This window comes from Hypanus sabinus, chromosome 9 (genome assembly GCF_030144855.1).
Source record: "Hypanus sabinus isolate sHypSab1 chromosome 9, sHypSab1.hap1, whole genome shotgun sequence".
NCBI lineage: Eukaryota > Metazoa > Chordata > Chondrichthyes > Myliobatiformes > Dasyatidae > Hypanus > Hypanus sabinus.
Genome location: NC_082714.1, coordinates 153,325,948 through 153,347,797, shown reverse-complemented (window position 1 = coordinate 153,347,797; position 21,850 = coordinate 153,325,948). Strand labels below are relative to the sequence as shown.

Here is a 21,850-nt window from a genome sequence, read left to right as displayed (position 1 = left end):
GAGAGAAATCAAAGTTTATGTAATTGGGTTAACCCAGAAGAAAGCCAGGAAGAACTCCCTCTGTGGCCTCATTGGCAATAACTTTCTTGGGCCTCATCACTAACTACACAGCCACTCAACCCTGCTTCACCAGACAAGTTCGAGTTTATTGGCATCAGACTATATATATACATACATAATATATACATAAATACATACACACAAATGATCAAAACAACATTCCTCCAGACCATGTTGCATCTACAAAATATATATCACGCATAGCAAATAAAACAAATAGCCAGCCAGTGGTGTAGTGGCATCCGCACAGGACTTTGAGGCAAGTAATCCCAGTTTCAAATTGGGCCAGCTCCTTGCACACTTTCCATCTGCGCTGTGTTGAGCATTGAGCTAGCGACTTGGTCTCCAAAACGCTAACGAAACGGCAAAGTTGATGCCCCATGCTTTACAAGGCGCGGAGAGAACAGCACCATAAAACAAATTTTACCACAAGTAAGTTAATAAAATATAATTCAAATGCATGTGAAGAACACAGCACAAGTAAACTGTACAGTAAATAGGTTGCTGTCCCAGTGATGAGACCTTGTTAGTGGCTGTGTATTTATTAGTCTCACAGGCTGCAGGAAGAAGCTGGTAGACCCTAGTCCTGATGCTCCTGTACCTCCTTCCTGATGATAGTGAATCAGAGATTGTGGGATAGGTGGTAGGGTTCCTTAACAATGCTTTGGGCCTCAACAGCATCAAGGTTGAACACTGACCTCAACTCTAATTTCTCAACCAATCCTATAAATCCTCACCATCTAGAAATCTCAAGCCTTGAATATGCATCATGACTTAGTCACAGATGAAGAAACTGGGTTGATCAGAGCACTGTGGAAAGGTGAAATGACTCAAAGATCATGTGATTGTGAATTTATCAATATTTATGAAGTGAGACATCACTTCAAGTGAATTGATGTGAATTGCCAGCATCTCTATACACGGCACGAACTAGCACAACACTTCATAGTACAGGCTACGGTTACAATTCCTGCCACAGCTTGTATGAAGTTTGTATGCTTTCACCATGATTGTGGGTTTCCTTCAACAGTCCAAAGACTAACTGTGAGGTAATGCTACAGCCATATAAGACCTTAGTTAGATCCCATTTGGAGTACTGTGTTCAGTTCTGGTCACCTCGCTACAGGAAGAATGTGGATACTATAGTGCAGAGGAGATTTACAAGGATGTTGCCTGGATTGGAGAGCATACCTTGTGAGAATAGGTTGAGTGAACTCGGTCTTTTTTCCTTGGGAGTGAAGGAAGATTAGAGATGTATTAGATGAGAGACATTGATCACATGGATAACAAGAGACTTTTTCTCCAGGGCTGAAATGGCTAACACGAAGGCACAGTTTTAAAGTGCTTGGAAGTAGGTACAAGGGGGATGTCAGGGGTAAGTTTTTCAGAGATATTGGTGGGTGTGTGGAATGCACTGCCAACAACGGTGGTAGAGGTGGATACAATAGGGTCTTTTAAGAGACTCTTAGATAGGTACATGGAGCTTAGAAAAATAAAGGGCTATGCGGTAGGGTAATTCGAGGTAACTTATAGAGTAAGTTACATGATCGGCACAACGTTGTTGGCCAAAGGACCTGTAATGTGCTGTAGATTTCTATGTTAATGTGTTGTATTGGAAAAAGACAAAGATCCATTTCATTAATCTGAACTGGGGCTGGACAGTTTGCTTGTTTTTAATGCTGGCACCATCTTCTTAACACTCTATTTAACATCTTCATACAAGTAACATGCTGCTGAGATGTATAAACTTGATGATAATCAGACTTTCATAGAAAAAGCTTCAAAAGGAGTACGCTATTGATGGCTGAAGAGATTTCTTCTCTGACATGACATTGAATCTTCGGAAATCTCTATGTAAGAGGGCTGTGGAGAATCAGTTGTTGAGTATATTCCAGACAGATATTATGGGAATCATTGGACATGGGATAAATGCAGGAAAGTGGTGCTGATGTGAATGATTAGCCATAACTTTATTGAATGGGGGAAGATGGCATGGCTCTTTTCCCCCACAGATAACATCAATCTCCAACTTTGAAAATCAACCAGTTACCCCCAAATTGGGGTTTAAAATGCAAGGGCATTAAACAAGTTCCAAAGCTTTGCTTTGCAAATTTTAATGTTTTACATATTAACTGATTAAGAGTCAATTGACTCAGGAAATGTTGGAAGGAACTATAGATTACTAAATATATAAAATTCCTTTTTGCTGCTCATTTTATCCTTTGGTTGAGAGGCTGTTAACCTAATTCAGTCTATGGCCATATACTCTGCTGTTACAGAAATTCTGTGGTTCAGTGAGTAATCTGAAGGGATTGTGCTGGATTGTGACGATTAAATGCACAATGATGTCTCTGACCCCCAGCACAACTGTGGGCAAATGTCTTGAGCTAATTTATTTAAAGGTGAAGGGCCCCACATTCAATCCAAATAGGTTGTTAATTACATGTTAGGTTTGTGATCAAAAGGTTTCTTGTACTCTGTTGTTCTGCCTAGCTTTGTGGATATGCTATGCTAGTGCCAGAATATCTGGTAATATTTGTGAGCTGCCCCCAGCACACCCTTTGGTGTGCTGGTTGTTAACACAAATTACACATTTCACTCTGTTTCGTTGAATGTATAACAAAGTTGAAATCTGGAAAGACCACTAAACATGTTTAGTTTTTATGCTGTTTCTAAATAGTTTAAGCCAATGAAGGAAAAAAGATACCCTGCTTCATCTTCACTCAGTTTAGACAAATTTCTTGAAGGTATACTCATTTTGGGCATTTCAATACTTCATCTTCTAGAATAAAAACACCCCACCTGCTTCAGTCAGTACTTGACAAAACCCACAGTGCCTATAAAATGTATTCACGCACATTCAGAAGTTTTCATGTTTTATTGTTTAACAACATTGAATCTCAGTGGACTTAATTTGGTAAAAACAGATCTCTACAAGGTCATCTGAATTAATTACAAATATAAAACAAAAAAATAACTATATTGTTACGAATGTGCCACAACTCTGAGGGGCCAAAGGGTACAACGTAGCCCCCTCCTTTTTGAGAATCGCAAGATCACTATTAAGTCAGTTCAGGAGACCCAGGAAATGAGAGAAAGACATGCAGAATCCACAGAGTTTGGAATGTGTCCTGGCCTCCAAAAGGCGGAACCATTGATACCTGCTATTGTCTCTTGGAGACGGAATTGTGTATTGAATCCCTTACGATGCATCGAAGCCCCCAGGCAATGAACTGGGAGGGGGAGTGGTTGGTGGAGGGATTGCATCATCCCAACCTGATTGACATCTGAGACCCTGTGAGTCAGGATAAAAGAGGGTCTGTGGGAACAGCCCCTCAGAAGCACCAGAAGAAATGCTAGAACTCCTGTAACAGCGTAATAGTGAAAGCCGGTGGAAACAGCCCACGTGCGTCCCTTTCCAGTTGCCTCAGAATTGGTGGGTCTTGCCATGGAAGCACGGCTTTAGCTAACCACAAAGGGGAAACCAGTCCCCTAACGACTTTCAAAGGATTGACATCATAAAAGTAATGGGCAAGTTAAACCTCCGTCTTTCTCTCCAACCAAAGAAGGCTGCAGCCTACAGCTTGAATGAACTAAAGTGACTTTTATATTTCCATCGGACAATACATTATCCCCTAGACAATGATAGAGCTATTTCTTATTGATTATTATTATACATGCGCTTTTAGATTTAGTATTGATGACGTATATTATCTGTATGTTTGCATTTATATTATTTTTGTGTATTTTATCAATAAATACTGTTAAAAATAGTACCATCAGACATCAACAGACCTCTCTATCTTTGCTGGTAAGTGACCCAGTTACAGGGTACGTAACCATATCCCTCCCTCTAATATGACACACCAAATCATCATTATGTAAGCCAATTGGTTTTACAAGGCACGTACTTAAGATCACAAGACATAGGAGGAGTAAGCCATTTGGCCCATCCAGCCTGCTCCACCATTCAATCATGGGCTGATCCAATTCTGCCAGTCATCCCCACTCTCCTGCCTTCTTCCCATACCCTTTGATGCCTTGGCTAATCAAGAAACTATCTCTGCCTTAAGGATTTGGCCTCCAGAGTCACTCATGGCAACAAATTCCACAGATTTACCACCCTCTGACTAAAGTAATTTCTCCGCATCTCTGTTCTAAATGTACATGCTTTAATCCTGAAGTCGCTCCTTCTTTTCTAGACTCCCCTGCCATGGGAAATAACTTTACAATATCTAATCTGTTCTGGCCTTTCAACATTCAGAATGTTGCTATGAGATTCCTCCTCATTCTCCTGGGCTCCAGGGAATACAGCCCAAGAGCTGCCTGGCATTCCTCATATGGCAACCCTTGCTGGTACCATTCTCATCAATCTTCTCTGAACCCTCTCTAATGTCAGTATATCCTTTCTGAAATAAGCCCAAAACTGCACACAATACTCCAAGTGTGGTCTCACAAATGCTTACAGAGCCTCAACATCACATCCCTGCTCTTGTACACCTCTAAAAAAGAATGCCAATATTGCATTTGCCTTCCTCACCACCAACTCACCCTGGAGGTTAACCTTTAGGGTATCCTGCACAAGGACACCAAAGTCCCTTTGCATCTCTGCATTTTGAATTCTCTCCACATTCAAATGATAGTCTGCCCATTTATTTCTTTTACCAAAGTGCATGACCATACTCTTTCCAACATTGTATTTCATTTGGCACTTCTTCACCCATTCCCCTAATGGAGATGTTTTTGGAGACCTGTCTGCAGTCAAGGTGTTTCAATTGATTATAGTAAAAATACACATGTATCTGGAAGGACCAACTGCTGGTGAGTCAGTATCCTGGCAAAACGACACCGTGAGGACAAAGAACACTTTGCACAAAGATAATTGAAAAGCACAAATCAGTAGATACAAAAAAAAATTCCAAATCACTGAATATCCTTTGCAGTACATTCATCAATAAATGGCAATAATATAGCATAGCTGTAAATCTGCCTACAGCAGGCCGTCCTCAAAAGCTGAGTGACCATGCAAGGGGAATAGTGAGGGAGGGCACCAAGAGTCCTATGACAACTTTGGAGTTACAAGCTCCAGTGAGATGAGAGAGACTGCATAGAACTGTTGCCTAGATCTTCACCAGTCTCAGCTTTATGGGAAAGTGGCAGAGAAAGCCGCTGTTGAAAAAGAATTCTCATGAAATCTCAGCTAGTTTGGCAGAAGGCATGTGGAAGACTCTGAAGTCAGCTAGGTTCTGTTGACAGATGAAACCAACATTGAGCTTTTTGGCCATCAAACACTGCACATCATCAAAAACACAGCATCCCTACCGTGACATGCAGCAAAATACAGGGAAATCCCAGAGAAAAACCTGGTGCAGTCTGCAAGAGAACTGCAACTTAAGAGATTTATCTTCCAGACTTCAATCAGGGCTGTTCACTCACAATCCCCATGCAATATGACAGAGCTTGAGCAGTGTTATAAAGAAGAATGGGAACAAATTGCAGTGTCCAAATGTGCAAAGCTGGTTGAGACCTATCCACACAGACACAAGACTAATTGCTGCCAAAGGTGCATCTACTAAATACTGACTTGAAGGGGGTGAGTAATTATGCAATCAATTATTTTGTGTTTTAGATTTATAATAAGGAGTGCAGAGAAGATTTATTAAAATGTTGCCGGGTCTTCAGGAGTTGAGTTAGGGGGAAAAGATTTAACAGGTTAGGACTTTATTCCTTGGAGCGTAAAAGAATGAGGGGGAATTGATACAGGTTTACAAAATTATGAGGGGTATAACAGAGTAAATGCAAGTAGGCTCTTTCCACTTAGATTAGAAGAGGCAAGTACGAGAGGACATAGCTTTAGGGTGAAAGGGGAAAGGTTTAGGGGGAACTTCACTCGGAGTGGTGGGAGTGTGGAATGAACTGCCATCTGCTGTGGTAAATGTGGGCTCACTCTTAAGAATAAATTGGATAGATACATGGATGGGAGAGATCTGGAGGGTTATAGACTGGGTGCAAGTCAATGGGACTAGTGGAATAAAGTTTTGGCACAGACTAGAAGTGCTGAATAGCCTGTTTTCTGTGTAGTGTTTTATGGTTCTGTATTTGTAATTAATTTAGATCACTTTGTAGAGATCTGTTTTCACATTGACATGAAAGTCTTTTTCTGTTGATCAGAGTCAAAAAATCTCATTAAATTCACTGATTCAACATTGTAAAACAATAAAACAGGAAAACTTCACGGTTGCAGGTAATGAATACTTTCAGTCAGCACTGTAAGCAATCTGCTAACTTAAAACCAATGCAGCTTATTCACATAAACATCAAGGGCACAGAAATGGTAATGCATTTGAAGCATATAGAACATTCAAACATTTCATTCAAAAAATCATTAATACACACTCCGATACTGCATTCATAATGTACAATGTGTTTATTTAAAAATACAAATGAGCACAGTTCATCGCAGTATGTTAAATTTACAGAAATAATCTGTAAAAACCTGGTACACATCAGTCTGTGTATGCTAGCTCATCGGTTAAAGCACATACTAAAGAGAATTTTAGGCAAGAGGAACAAAGAAAAATGTAGAATTTTCCCCATTACAATTCAGACTGAATAAGCATCTTTTAATATATATTTATATATACGTTGGCCAGTTTCACAAGTACATGATAAATGTGCTACAACGTTTCAACAATGATTTATAGACAGGGAACAGGATTACCTAACTGGATAGCTGAAGCACAGAAACATGCTAAAAACTGGTGCCCAAACACATCACCAACGCAGCGGCATGCTATGTAAATGATGAACGAAATCCAGTTTAAATTAATTCTTTTTTTTAAAAGCCTGCATTTTAAAACTAAGCAGCTCAGTTTATATATGGCTCAACACCCTTTCAGGTAAGATCTAAACGGCAACTCATCTCCCACCCACCCTCCCAACATTAAATTGCAAAAATATTTAATTTCCTATAACGAGTGCATCTTATAACAAGCTTTTTTCCCCTACTTAACAAGAAATTTTGAGGGTTGGGTGAAGGGATAGTGAAATAATGTTTACATGGAAAATGATCAAAAGTTTAAAATGGAAGTGGAGATGGTCACAGCATGACAGGCTAACAGAAAGAGTTCCAGATCTTCATCCAGGACAGCAGGGAAGGAGTCTTAGAGGTTGGTGAGATGATGACAGCACCTGCCCAATGTGGATTCATTTGTTTGTAAACAGAGGTTGGCCTGATAGTAATAGATAGCCTCCAACAGCTCCAAAGCTGTTTTTTTTAGACATCAGATTCCATTCCCTATCCAACAGTGAGGTGACAACAGGCAAAAAAAGTTTGTCCAACACTGCAGATCACCCAGATTTAAATATTGGGGCTGCTTATGATACCACCTGGAGTCCCAATGGCATAGCAAGAGTTCAGTGCAGATATTGTATTAATTTTCCACCCCCCCAATCAATGACACACCAAACAGGGTCATATGCACAGCAGAAAGGTCTGCAAGAACTGCAGAGTTCAAGGTTTGTTAAGTATGAAGAGTGGATTGCATTGGGACAAGTTGGGAGAAAAGAAGATTTAGTTCCTTAACACCCCTCCCACACTATATGCAATTTCAGTACCTAGATTTTAACAAACTCTAGGTTACAGGAAGATAACCAAACAGTTGGCTTTAAATCAGAATAGGCAATAATGCTGTGTATTAGCAAGCACCCTCAGTTTCCACCATGAGAAGATTCCTTACTGTATGTTTAGTCAGCGCTGGCCCTGAGTGATTAACACTTTCTCCTATGGTGTCAGCTTCAAGTATTGTCAGTTTACATTAGCACAAGCTAAGATGCAAACTAAAGCTTTTCCTGCAATACTCTTAATAAAAATGCATAGCTTTATCCCAAACCCAGTAAATAAACCCCACTTCCTAGTCATTCCATTCTCCTTTCATATGCCACCTCCCGGCCTGTGAAGCAGCCTACCTGTCCGTGTTGGATTAGGTGTTTGGTACCCATGGATGAATATTAACCGAGGAGCTGTTGCAGTCTGTCTGCTTCCCTACCTCCAAAGTTACAAGTTACCCTTAATAATTGGTAATCCAGGACAGATTTGAACTGGGTCCAAACAGGGAAAGAATCCAACCCTGTGCCCACTCCTTAGCTTCCCAAAAATCATGGAAATGGTTCCTAAATCAAATAAATTCCACTTATAATCCTGTTCTAGAATTCTGGATAGATAATGCAATGGTGGGGTATGGTGAAACCACCCTGTACTTTGTATCATCTAATGCTGTGACATTTTGTTCTGCACATTGTCCTCTTGAAATGTCAATTTAAAACAGTATTATTCTTCTCCAACCTCTTTAACACCTAAAACAGGAATTCCCAATCTTTCTTATGCCATGGACCTCTAACCATTGACTGAGGAGTCTGTGAACCCCAAGTCGGGAAGCCTGATTTAAAACAAAGCACAATTACCAAACAAGCTGTGAGAAGGTATTCTTAGCAACAGACACATCAAAATTTGAATCTGAAATCTGTCAAAATTCAATATTATTTACTCAGAGTATGGGCAAAGTAGTCCATACCATGGATGTCAAGAACGAACTGAGAGCACCAGATGGGGTGGACGCTTGCCAAAGACAACAGCATCGAATCAGTTGGGTGGCCAAAAGGACATTGAGTGTTTGGTTTAGGGGAAGATTGTGTGTGTACATTGGTTGGTTGGGGGAGGGGGAAGAAGAGTGGAAATCAGGAGAAAAGTTTGTTCCGCCTATTGATGTCTAAACTGAGCAAGCACCACCATATACAAACTCCTCCTAATTACAGCAAGCGGCACAGCATCTAAAATCGAGACAGAAAGAGAAAAATAAATAATGATGACACTCCTGATTCAGATTTCCGGGTCAGCTGTCCAGTTAGGCAAAAATGGTACAGAGTTTTTAAATGGAAAAGGAAAAAAAATCACAAATACTGGAATTGTAGGCAAGTTCATTCTGGTACCCTTTCTCACTCGCTCGCGCACTCTCTAACCTGAGTTGAAGCATTAAAAAGTTGCATGTCTCATAAAAACAAAAGGAAAACCATTCACAGTTAAAAAAAAAAGAAAAATTATCAACTTAAACCAGTGGACACATTTAAATCAAGTCCCCTTTCTCTTTGGTGACAGGGTCTCTGAACGAGTTAACTTGTCTACTTCTGTTTTCCCCAAGTCAAGCTGAAATGCTTTTTTTTAAACTTTATAAATACAACAAAATACATATTCACAGCAATAAAGGCCTCAAGATGTCCTTTTCTCAAAATGGTTCAAAGTATCTGGAAATAATTATTCAGACAACCCAAATAATTACTCGATGGAGTGCAAGGAGCCTTTAAAATGCACTAGGAAGAAAGTACTAATTAACAGCACACCTTTAAAATTAATTACAATCGTAGTAAATTAAACCTCGAGCTGCAGGTACTTCCCACTGACAAAAGTCGAAAAAACTAAACATACAGCTTACAGCTCTGCAAGCCTCAGCCGGCTTGAAGCTGCTGTTGGGTGTTAATCACTATCCAATGTCTCTGTCTAAAAAGGATTTAATCTCAGTCACATATAAGGAAACCTTTTTTTTAAAAAAAGGGTTAAGAAACACAAGCACACACCAGATCTAAAAAGGTCACTGTTTACCAAATGCTCCCCCACATTACAGTTTGCTTGGACTGTTAGCATGGGAAATGCAACGGCACACTTACCACATTATTATTAGTTTCACAGTTTTTAAATGTTGCTCTGGGGTTTGTTTTTCATTTCTTTTTATTCCCCCACCCCAATATTTCTTGATGGTCCATTTACCTGCTACAATATTTAAGATAGTACCAATATTTCACTGCTTTTGACCTATTAAACCCTCAAAGACGTATTTCTCTCCATTTGCCCTTAAAAGAAACTGTATACAAAACCTCCCAGAGCAACAATCAGAGACTGAATGACCATGGCTGTTCAAACACATGGTTTACATGGCATGGTCACTGAGTGTGAACTACATAGATGATGTGACCCCATGAATTCTTCAAGTATTATGTTTTTTTGTTCTAGTGGGCTTCTTGCAACACAGGTGAAGTAGTTTCGAATCCTCTTCGGATTCAATTCAACTCAGTTCACCTGCAAGTGGGCAACTTTCCCCAAACAATTAATAAAAAAGGATTTTGTTTTAAAAGCATTACATTGTAGATATTGAAACAGCCTGCAATACATCTATTAAAAATCTATTTTACCAATTTATGGGAGGAGAAGGCAATACACAATTTCAGTGGTGGAGCAGTTGTTCAAAACACCTTGGGGTGGAGCTAGGGTGGGTGAATTGACTGTTCCCCGCAATGTCTTTTGACAGGCCAAGCTTAGGGCTCCAACTGAGTATTTTGCTCACATAACTACCCTTTCTTTGCCTCCAGTAGTGGTACAAGATGTTCCATACCAGCAAAAGGGGGAAGGGTAGGGTTGCTCTGCTCAAAGGACAATTCCTATAGATGACAGGCTCACCCACCACACCAAAAGCTCCAGGCTCTGCCACTGTGTCATTCCTAAAAATACATTGACATCAAATCATCCTTCTGGTAAAAATCTAAAATCATTGCTGTAAATACAATAGATTTTGCAGTTTACCACATCTAATGAATGCCAGGGTTTGTGTTCTAGTTAGCCATTGAGGGCATGGGTCAGAACAATTGTTTTAAGAAATAAAGAAAAAAAAATACAGGATAATATGCATTCAGTCTCTAGTTCCGGCTGAACAGTCACGATTCCTTCCCAGAGCTCAACAGTGACCAGTTCTAAAGCAGGTGCACTTTTGATATATATATTTATTTTTTTTAAAACAGGACCGTAGTTCTCAATTTAAAAAAAAGTTATTGCAAGGTTCTAACAGTATAAATGCACCAATCTAATCAGTGCGAATATATATATATATATTTTTAATTTGCTTTTCTTCCTCTTAAAACAGTAGCTACAGAACCACAGAGTTCTCCTCGTATCTGGTTACATAAAAATGCATCTCCTCCAGCAGGGAGGTGGCTTAGGCTGCGTTTCACCCAGCTTCAGCCACTTCAATGGTTAAAATTCGAAGTCTTCGTCAGCCATATCAATTGCCCAAGCAAACTTCTCTCGCTGAGTTTTGTTGTAGATCTTCTCCACTGGGATGCCCCACTTTTTACACCTAAGCCATGAGTGGAAGGAGGGAGGGAAAACGGACAAGTAGAAAGAAGTCAGCACCGAATAGTCCACTGCAAAAACTGCACTCATTTCTGTCATGTCACACTTTTCTGCTTCAATTAATTTCCTAAGGTTTTAATAATACTGATACAGAAGGCTGCCCCATGCATCTTGATGTTCCTGCTCAGTAAATATGGTGAACTGACACTTTTTATTTAATTTTTTATTAGGAAGTGGTTCAAGCAAAAGTAGAACATCACTCACACCGAAAATATTAGCTTTATTTGTCACACATACGTTGTTTGCATCAAATCATCGCTATGCTTCTGGCAACAACATAGCATTCTCTTAACTCACTAATCCTATGCCTTGGGAAGGTGGGAGGAAACCCAAGTGGTCATGGGGAGAGTGGAAATTGAACTCTGATCCTACAGGTGGCACTGTACAGTGTTATGCTAACCACTATGCTACCATGGTGCTCAGAGCTTTATTCCACAGCTTTACCTAATAGTTCAAAAGGTTTGCAGGGAAGCACAAGAGCATGTCAAAAGTACTTGTGCAAGCAACATTAAGCACACTCTACTTTTCCGTGCAAGCAAAAGCCAATCATTCCCCACACCCTTTGACGTCAAATGTAAATGACCTTCTCTTGTAGACTTTTAGTTTAGAGTTAAGAAATATACTGACATTTAAATCAAATTTCTTTAAGATATTCTTAGCACTGGTAATGTGATCTGAAATAGCACTCAAAATGAAATGGAGGAAGACAGGTTTTGGTATTCTGATGAATAAATACACTTAGTGGCCACTTTATTAGGTACCTAATAAAGTGACCTCTGAGTGCATGTTTCTGATTTTCTGCTGCTGAAGTCCATCCACTTCAAGGTGCAATGCACTGTGGGTTCAGAAATGCTATTCTGCACACAACTGTTGTAATCCACAACTGTTTTGAGTTACTGTCGCCTTCCTGTCAGCTTAACCCAGTCTGGCTATTCTCCTCTGACCTTCTCAGTACTTAGTGTTCTTTTGTTTTTCGCACCATTCTCTGTAAACTCTTAGACTATTGTGCATGAAAACCCCACAAGACCAGTAGTTTCTGAGATACTTAAACCACCCCACCTGGCACTAACAATCATTCCAGGGTCAAAGTCACTTAGATCACACTTCTTTCCCATTCCGATGTTTGGTCTGAACAACACCTGAACCATGTCTGAATGTTTTTATGCATCAAGTAGCTGCCACATGATTGACTGGTTAGATACATGCACAACAATCTCTGGAGTCTACAGAGTGAAAATGCTGTGTTAAAGAGAAGTCACAGGAGAATGGCAGGACTAGTTCAAGCAGACAGGATGGCGACAGTGGTGTGTAGAACATCTCTGAAGTGGGTAGGATTCAGCAGCAGTGACCACAAACATGTACTCAGTAGCCACTTTGTCAGGTACAGGATGTGATTAAATAAAACCCTTTTTTCTTGCACCCAAGTACCTCACTGAACTCAAGCCTATATCTGCTCAATAACCTCTGCTTCAGTTCAGTTCTTCAGAGCCCAGATTTTCTGCATTCTCATACTGGCAGCCACATCTCCAGCTTCCTTGGCCCTAAGCTGAGAAATTCCTTCTCTACCTACATTTTACCTCTTAAAAATTATTTAAGAATCTATCACCCTCTTTGTGATATCATGGAAGCACTTTGTGTCAAGTTTTATTTAACAAGGATTCTATGAATTGGCACAGGATGTTTTTTTTTATTATAAATGCCCAGGCAAGAACACCAGGATGGATTTTTGTAGTGGTTTCCTCAACTATCTTTTTGTGCAGAATCTTACAAAGTCCGTGCAAATAAGAACACAGAAACAAGAAAAATGTTAGCTTTTTCAGATGGCAAATTGTGTGAATCAGGAACAACTTTTTCCAATGCCTGAGCAATCCATTCCCTCCACCCCCCATAAAAAGGTAAACCTAAACACAAGGGAGTTTCCAGATATTGGAAATCCAGAGCAACACACAGAATGTAGTGGAGTAACTCAACAGGTCAGGCAGCATAAATGGAGAGAAATACATCGTCAACATTTTGAACCTAGACCCTTCAAGCTAAATCTATCTTTTAAGTAAATTAAATCAAGTCTGGAAATTTTACTCTGAATGTTCTAGTTACTTTGTAGCTACTTAAATCCCTTTACCTGGAATTTTAAAACTGGGGATGTTTAATAGCACCACCAGTAGGATTAAGTTACCAGAGAGGGGGAACTCCCCAACAGGAGTTGGTTGACTGAATTACATCCTCATAGTGAGGCCTTTTTATGCACTTACCAAGCAATGCTGATTCTAGGATCAAGATAGTTGAGTTTGGAAGTCCCAAGCGCTATCTGCTTATTCTCTTCTCGGTCAGTAGCTTGAACTTCTAATTTCATCAACTGATCTTCAAGTCTCTGGAGGGCTTTCTTCTTGCTTTCCACAGATCTATGCAGAAAATACAAAATAACTCTCAACCATTAGTTCACTAGCAACAGCTGCTCTTTCTGCACAAAGGAATAACAGATCATTTCTCAAACCAGAGTGTGTGTGTGTGAGAGAGTGACTGAGTAATAACTGAGTAATGACGTGTGTAGGAGAGGGGGAGGGTGGTAAACAAAGAAAGGCACAGGAAAATTTAAACAGAGAACTAATGTTAGCAAGCAATATTCAAGTAGCCAGTTGTGCAAAAATCCCAGAGTCCTAAGGAACTCAAAAATGAACATTAATTTTCTAGACATCTCAGCCCACCTGGCTGAAAAGTTGAAGACAGTTACACCAAATTCAAATTGCTCTGTTACTGTTAGTTAAAGGTGACTTTAAATCAAATTTTATTGCACAAAATAAGCTATTAAATATTAGTAACAATGATGATATACAAATGCAAGCTGGATTTTCTTGCAAGGGTTGGGGGCACCATGATTTATTACTTTCTGATCCATAAGCCAGAAAGTGGGAGAATCTGAAGGGCATCTGTAAATTGTATCCTAAAATACTGATTATAATAAGAGACCAGTGAAAAGGAGATAGTGAAAACCCAGATGATTTACACTGCACTGTTTTTTTTAAAACAGGTTCTAACTTAGCCTTTTGTTCCAAGTTTGTGTCACTAATCTACAGACAGCAAATTAATGCTGTAAATAGAAATGAAGTAGGAATTAGTAAAAAAAACTTACTTTCTACACTTTTCATCTTTTTTGACTTTATAGTCAGCTTTAGCACTCTTCAGTTCTCTTCTGGCTAGGCCAATTTGATCTTTCTTTGCATCAATCTAAAGAACAATGAGGGAAAAGAAGTTGCTTAAAACAGAGAATATAAAAATAGATTCTACTCAGAGGTGGTGGGTGGGTCGCCTCATTGTTGTGTTGGAAAGGGGTGATTAACAAACCCATTCATTATACTACTCTCTGGCTCAATGGAACCAACCCATCGCATTTGCCCACTGCTAATGCCACATCAAAAAGAGGCTCCCTTTTAATTTGTTCCAAGGATGTGAGATTGTGGCAAGACTGGGTTCTAGAGTCCTTGACGTGGGTGCGATCAGCATTGAATTTCTGCAATGTTTGTTATTCACCCAGTTTCAGGATTTTAATCCAAGAACAGATCGAGAGAGCAAAACAGTCAAAATGCTGGAGGAACTCAGCAGGTCAGGAAGCAGCAGCCCCAATGAAAGGACTCACCTTGAAAAGTTGACTGATTATTAATTACCATAGATGCTGCCTGGCCTGCTGAGTTACTCAAACATTATGCGTGTTGCACTCTGGATTTCCAGCATTTGCAGAATCTTGTGTTTATTGAAGAGCAAAAATAGATTCTGTGCCCTTATTTCAGGATAATAGTATATACTGGCAATAATTTCCTGTAGACGTTTTAAGTAACCAGGCATTAGTGCAACTCTGTACTAACAGTGCAGCAATAAAGGGTACTGGTCACATGTGCACTTACACCAAGTTTCCTTACATAGGAGAAAGCCATTCTGCCCATTAAGTCCATACCCATTCACAGAGCAATCTCCCCTTCAATGATCCCCAGATTCTACCATTCATCTATATAGCAGGGACAATTTATAATGGCTTGTAGTGGAAGAGTCTAGGACTAAAGGACACAGCCTCAGAATACTAAAATGTCCTTTTAGAACAGTCATGAGGAATTTCTTGGCCAGAGGGTGGTGAATCTGTGGAATTTAATGCTACAGACAGTGCGGAGGCCAGGTCATTGGGTATATTTAAAACAGAGGCTGGCAGGTTCATGATTTTAGTAAAGATGTCTAAGGTTATTGGGAGAAGCAGTGGTTGAGAGGGACAATAGATCTGCTATGATGGAATGATGAAGCAGACTTGATGGATTGAATGGCCTAATTCTGCTCCTATGTCTTATGACTGATGTAGTTGTGGGTGGAAACTGGAACACTGGAATCCCACACAACAAGAACAGCATGGAAGGATGGAATTGAAACTGGGTTGTAGGAGCCATGAACCACAGAATTCATTCCTTTCATTAAGCCAGCTGGAGGCATTTCACCATGTGGTTAAATGAAAGAAGAGCAAAGACAGTACAAGCTCGACGATGCTTGTAAGTAACATTTTAAATCAGGACCAGCTCCTGTCACAAACAGCAACAAGCCTTGCTCCCCCAACTGCTACCTTCCATCAATACAGCTGAAATTCAAATCCGACTTTGCAGTGAATCTCAAGACACAGAACTATCTCTTCCCATATTGCTAATCTGCGTGCAATTTTGATTAGAGTAGTGCTCCAATAGAATGCAACTTTAATCAAACTCTGCAGAAACATTAAGTTCAAAGCAAATTTATTGTCAATTACACATACATCACCATATTTTACCCTGAGATTCATTTTCTATTGAACATTCACTGTATTATCAATGAATCAATAAAAAACTACACACAAATACTGATAAAAAAGACATCATGCAAATACATAAAAGGTAAATAAATAAAGAATAGCTAGAACATGAGTTGTTGTGTTCTTGGAAGTAACTACACAAGTTATGGTGAGTGAAGTTATCCATGCCAGTTCAGGAGCCTGATGATTGAAGGGTAATAACTGTTCCCTAACCTGGTATTGTGGGATCTAAGGCTCAGGTACCTCCTTCACAATGGCAGCGGCAAGGAGAGAACACAGCCTGGATGAAGGGTGTCATTGGTGATGAATGTTGATTTCTTGTGGCAGCACCTCTTTTAGATGTGCTCAGTGGTGGGGAGAGCTTCCCTGTGATGGACTGGGACTGTGTTATTTCTAAGCCATGAGGAGGCACCATGAAATGGGTCAAAAAATTTACTCAAAGCACAAAGCTTTTAAAACAAAATCTTTGAAAAGAAAGTGTGGCAGCAAAATTCAACAGCCCGTGATGTGATGGTTCTAAGAATAATGGTGTGGCAATGAAAACTGAAGAATGCACAAGTGATCAGAACTGGATACACAACGATCTCAGAGGGTTACACATCTAAGGGAATTTACAAACATGATGGGATTATCAACATGAGTGAGTTCAAACCAATGAGGATTTTAAAAGTGTGATGTTACAGTTCAGAAGTGAGGATTGGTCAGCAAGCTCAGGTATGGGATATGGTGACAGTCAGGGTCAGATGTCTGTATGACCTCTTGCATCAAAGGTTGTGTGATACTGCAAACACCAGTTTTTGAATCTGAAGCTTGCACTTTTTTTTGGCGAACTTAAGTCTTACCAGAAGCTGAGCTTTTCAGAAGGGGAGGGGGCACTGTAGCATAGAAGTTATTGCTACACTATCACAGGTCGGGGCATCAGACTTCGGAGTTCAATTCCAATGCTGTCTGTAAGAAGTTTGTATGTCCTTCCTGTGAAAGGTGGATTTTCTCCAGGTCCCCAGTTTCCTCCCACATTCCAAAGGCACACTATTTAACTGGTTGATTGGTCATTGTGAACTGTCCTGTGATTAGGCTAGCATTATATAAGTGGGTTGCTGGGCAGTGCAGTTCATTGAGCAGGAAGGGCCTGTTCCATGTTACATCTCTAAATAAATAAAAAATACACATAGAAAGACCTGGCTTACCTCAATTTTATTGAGGATGCCAAGTGAAGACTAGGTAGGATATCCAGGCAATAGTCATGCTCAGTGGTATGGGCCAATAACATTACACATTCAATCATCACTACACTTTCTTTTGCAGATCATCTTGCCTCTCGAGCTCAGCCCCCTCAAGGACTGTATGGGAAATCAGTAATTACCGACAGGACGATCAACCAGCATATTAGAAGTGATCAAATCGACCACACGTATCAGCCTACATTTCTACGTACTTGGTAGTAGAAATGTGGGCTGATATTTCCTCTTCCTGGCATATTAGGAGGGGTCTGTGTACCACATAACTCAGCCAAAGAATGCAATTCAAACCAGCTATATGTGGCTCCCGGTGGAAATTACAGGGTCCTCAACAAACAATTTCTTTGTACAGGGATTAGTGGGTGGTCAGGAAAAACTCCTACTCACTTTGGTCTGTAGGTTTTGCATCGACTTCTCAAACGTTTTTGGGGGTGCTCTCTGATGGTTACAAAGGATAGCAACTGCTCGGTTGGCACGATTGTAAGAGAGTATTTTTGCTGCAACATTTTCATCCGCTATAAACAAATAAGACAGATTATTAGGAGCTATGCAATCACGTTAATAAGTTAAAATATAGGAGGTATTGAGACAGTAAATAGTTAAAATAGAAGAGATATTGCCACAGTGCAGTGCAGTACACATCACCTGTTACAGTAGTCCAACACCACCATAAGGGCCATTTGAAGGGTTATTGAATTCAAAATTTATGGAAACAAAATGTCATGGTATTAGCTCTAAGACAGTAAATCCTTGAGGTCTATCTCCACTCAAGTCTGGTTCATTTGAACGTGAGCAGTATTCATCTTGTAACTTTGGCCATCAAGGTATCTATGGTCTGGCTTCATTAGGTTAAGTCTTATCAGCTGCACGAAATTCTGGACTCAAGAAATAAAAAATTGGTCCCTTAACTGAAGCATTAAAAATTCTCCCCCGGAAGATGATGCAAATACACTTAAACATGGACCAATACCATTAAACAAGGGTTCTATGGACCCCAGGTTGGGAACCCCGATCTAAACAACTGAGACAAGCTCAACGAATTAAACCCATACTCAAAGGGTATCCATTCCCCACTTCAACAGTAGCATTAAGTAACAGTGCAACTAACACTTACGGTTGGTCAGTTCCTTCAGCTGCTGCTGCAGGGTGATAGAAGCATTGTAGGTACGGAATACTTTAGCGGTAAGTCCGTCCATTAGCTCCTGTAGATGCTTGTTGAGGATTGATGTCTATGTAAAAAAAAATTCAAAAGCATCAGGACTACATGCAACTTGAACCTGCATGATGAAAATTAAAGACTTAAATCATTACTTTGTACAAAATGGCTCAATTGGCGTCCCAGGTTATGTCTCAAAATTCTACAACAGGGACTCAATCTAGCCGACACTCACAGAAAGGGAGTAGTGCCCTTTTGCAGGTACACTAACCCGCAGCAATAAATGTATGTACTGGCAATTGATGACGCTATCTGAAATAATCTTTAAAAGAAACAGTCAATGGCTCCTTGATCATGGCAGAAGTACTTACATTGAGTCGGTCAAAAAGGTCGTCTTCAGGTTGCTTGTTCTCCATAAATAATTGAAGATTCTTGAATACCTGAGAGAAGAATAATACCATGAGAAGCAGCAACCTCATTTACCAGAAGGTATTCATTTTATCAAAAGACCACCTCCCATGTTAACCTGGGTCCCACTGCCTTTCATCTGTTGGCACTTTCTCATCTCCATCCTTTTATTATCGAGGTAGTCTTGAACACGATTGCAGCTGAATTAGATCAACTTTATCATAGACTGAATGGCTTATTTTTATACTGCAAATTCTATTTTAACTGAAAAATATTCTATAATGCATTTGGAAGTTTTAGTTGTGGATGTTTTAGAAGGTTGCAGAGATTAGGAAATATGAGGCGGCATAATTTTAAGGTGTTTGGAGGAAAGTATGGGGGGGGTGGGGGTGGATTTCAGAGCAGGGAATTGTGCTGCCAGGGATGGTAGTAGAAGCAGATACACTTGAACACTTAGGAAACTCTTAGGCATGTGAATGAAAGAAAAATGAGGGACTATGTAGAGTGAGAACTTCACCATGGACAGTCCTAAGCCTGGCTGAGAGGAAGGCTGGGCATGGGGCTAGCAACCCCATGCTGTAAAAATCCACAGCAACAGAAACACCCATAGAAGCTCCAAAGACCTCACTCCTGGGAGAGGAAGGATCTTCACCGGGAGGTTGTGTGGTGAAAGCTGAAGCTACAGGGCTGATCTATTGGCCTTAGGACAAATCTGGCAAGCTTCTGTTGGCCCCAGTAGGGTGTGATAGGCTTAAGAAGATGTGGGAGAGAAGGGTAAGATTGATTTTAGATTGTCAAGTCAGTATAATGTTGTGGTCCAAAGAGCCTGTACCATTCTATGTAATACCTGATTGAACTGGAGTTTCCTTCATTTTAGTAATATTGCATACCAATATACAGACAACCAGAAAGTGATAGACCTACACACAGTGGCATTTCTACATGGGGCTGGTATTTTATTTCTAGTTTCAAAAATAACATGGAGATTTTGTTTTGCATGTTACGCAACAAACGAAGTGCCGTGGTAGGGGTATAGATTATATTGAGCAGTGCATACTAAGAGTACAGTTGGGGTTGGTAAACAGATTGAAAACAAAGTCTTCAGAGAAATGTTGTTAACTACAGATCAACAATACTGAAAAGGACTTACCAGTACCATTTTCAATGGCAAGACTTCAAATCTCCACTATATTTGGAACACGCAAGGCAGCTTATGTTATCCATCAAACAGATAAAAGCCACATATTCATGGTACTGTGGACTATAATATGATTGCTTCTACAGACCCAAATAGTAAAAGGGATATTTCAATCTTGGTGTGATGTCCGGTAAATAATAGTCAATGCCAGTACACAAATAGTACAAAACTTCAACTATCATTAGCCAAGGGTTAAGTAGCTAGGAAACATCTTGACATTGAATTTTTAAAGAATGCTTTGCCAGGCCATTGTCAATCTGTTTTGAGCCTCACTGAGAAACAGGATGTGCTTAACTGATCTGCAGAAAGTCTTAATATCTTGCATACCACACAGAGATCTGCAATGGACAGAGCACCATTGGCAAACTTATTATGCAAAACCTTATCACTGAATTACAATTATTCAAATCAGGGATCTGACAGATTCTAACTGAGTTCAGATGGAAAACAAATTATATTCAGGGGCTATAGATATAGCATAGATCTTGAAGTTAAACAACTATTAGAAAAAAAGTTTTTAATATCTGGAATATCACAAAGTTAGGTGGCATCTATAGAAAGGAAAATTAGGTTAATCAACACAACTTGCAGAAAATTTCAATTTTAAAAAAGTTTCAGGCTTCTGGCATCAGAATTTACAACAATTAAAACAGTTCTGACTGCACTCAACTATTCTGCTGTTAAAACAATTTCTAGTGTGGTAAAAATAAATATTATACCCAATTTCTTTACCTTCCCCTCTAGATTCTGCACTTCACTACAGTACCTTGTAAAGCAAACGAGGTATTATCACTGAACTATTCAGCTGCAAAGCCTTACTGTGGAGACTTATTTAAATTCTCAAACCTTTTCAGAAGTAAAACTTGAAGCTGGTTAATTAGAAATGTTATTTTTTCTTGTATTTTCATTGTAATTTTACTTTCCGATGCTTGCTTATTGCTTATAATTACAAATATACATTCAGAAGCCAACTTTATTAAGTACACCTAAAGAACCCAGTGTGGTTTTCTGCTGCTGTAGCCCAACCACTTCAAGGTTCCATGTGTTATGCGATCAAAGATGCTCTTCTGCACAGCACTGTTGTAACATATGGTCATTTGAGTTACTGTCACCTTCCTGTCAGCTTGAACCAGTTCAGCTATTCTCCTCTGACCTCCCTCATTAACAAGGCGTTTTCTTCCCCCACAGAACTGCCGCTCCCTGGATCCTTTTTTGTTTTTCTACATAATTCTCTGTAAACTCTGGAGTCGGTTGTGTGTGAAAATCCTGGGAGTTTTTGAGACACTCAAACCACCCTGTCTGAGACCCACAATCAATCCAGTCAAAAGTTACTTAGATCACACTTCCCCCCATTCTAATGTCCTGAATATCAGCTGAATTTCTTGACCATGCCTGCATACTTTTATGCATTGAGCTGCTGCCATATGATTGGTTGTTTAGGTATTTGCACTAACAAAGTGTACAGGTGAACCTAACTGTTCAGTAAATTTTCAAATAATTGTAGCTGATTCTGTATTCTCTAGAATCTTCATGATCACATCTTACCAATGGAATGGGTTTTATCTCTAGTCTGAGTATGAGACAACCACTACTACTTCCTTTTGTCTCCTTTCAAAGTTTATCCTTTTATTTGCCAAGTTTTATGCCCCATTCTTGACTTCTGTAGAACCTCTGGAACAATATTACCAGATCCTACAAATCCTAATCCTGGGCACCCAATTTAGGAATAATCTTA

The 21,850-nt window shown here is 39.7% G+C and overlaps 1 protein-coding gene across 1 annotated transcript in view; it reads right to left on the bottom strand.

The window, feature by feature from the left end:
• Nucleotides 1-6,464: 6,464 nt before the first annotated feature.
• LOC132399908 (DNA topoisomerase 1-like) overlaps nt 6,465-21,850 on the bottom strand; it is a 69,836-nt gene continuing 54,450 nt past the window's right edge. The window contains exons 16-21 of the mRNA XM_059980815.1: nt 18,881-18,949; nt 18,468-18,582; nt 17,741-17,868; nt 14,427-14,521; nt 13,549-13,698; nt 6,465-11,240 (exon numbers count right to left, since the gene is read on the bottom strand). Of these exons, the coding sequence (XP_059836798.1) occupies nt 11,138-11,240; nt 13,549-13,698; nt 14,427-14,521; nt 17,741-17,868; nt 18,468-18,582; nt 18,881-18,949 (660 nt within the window). The 3' untranslated portion in view covers nt 6,465-11,137. The remainder of the gene's footprint in view (nt 11,241-13,548; nt 13,699-14,426; nt 14,522-17,740; nt 17,869-18,467; nt 18,583-18,880; nt 18,950-21,850) is intronic.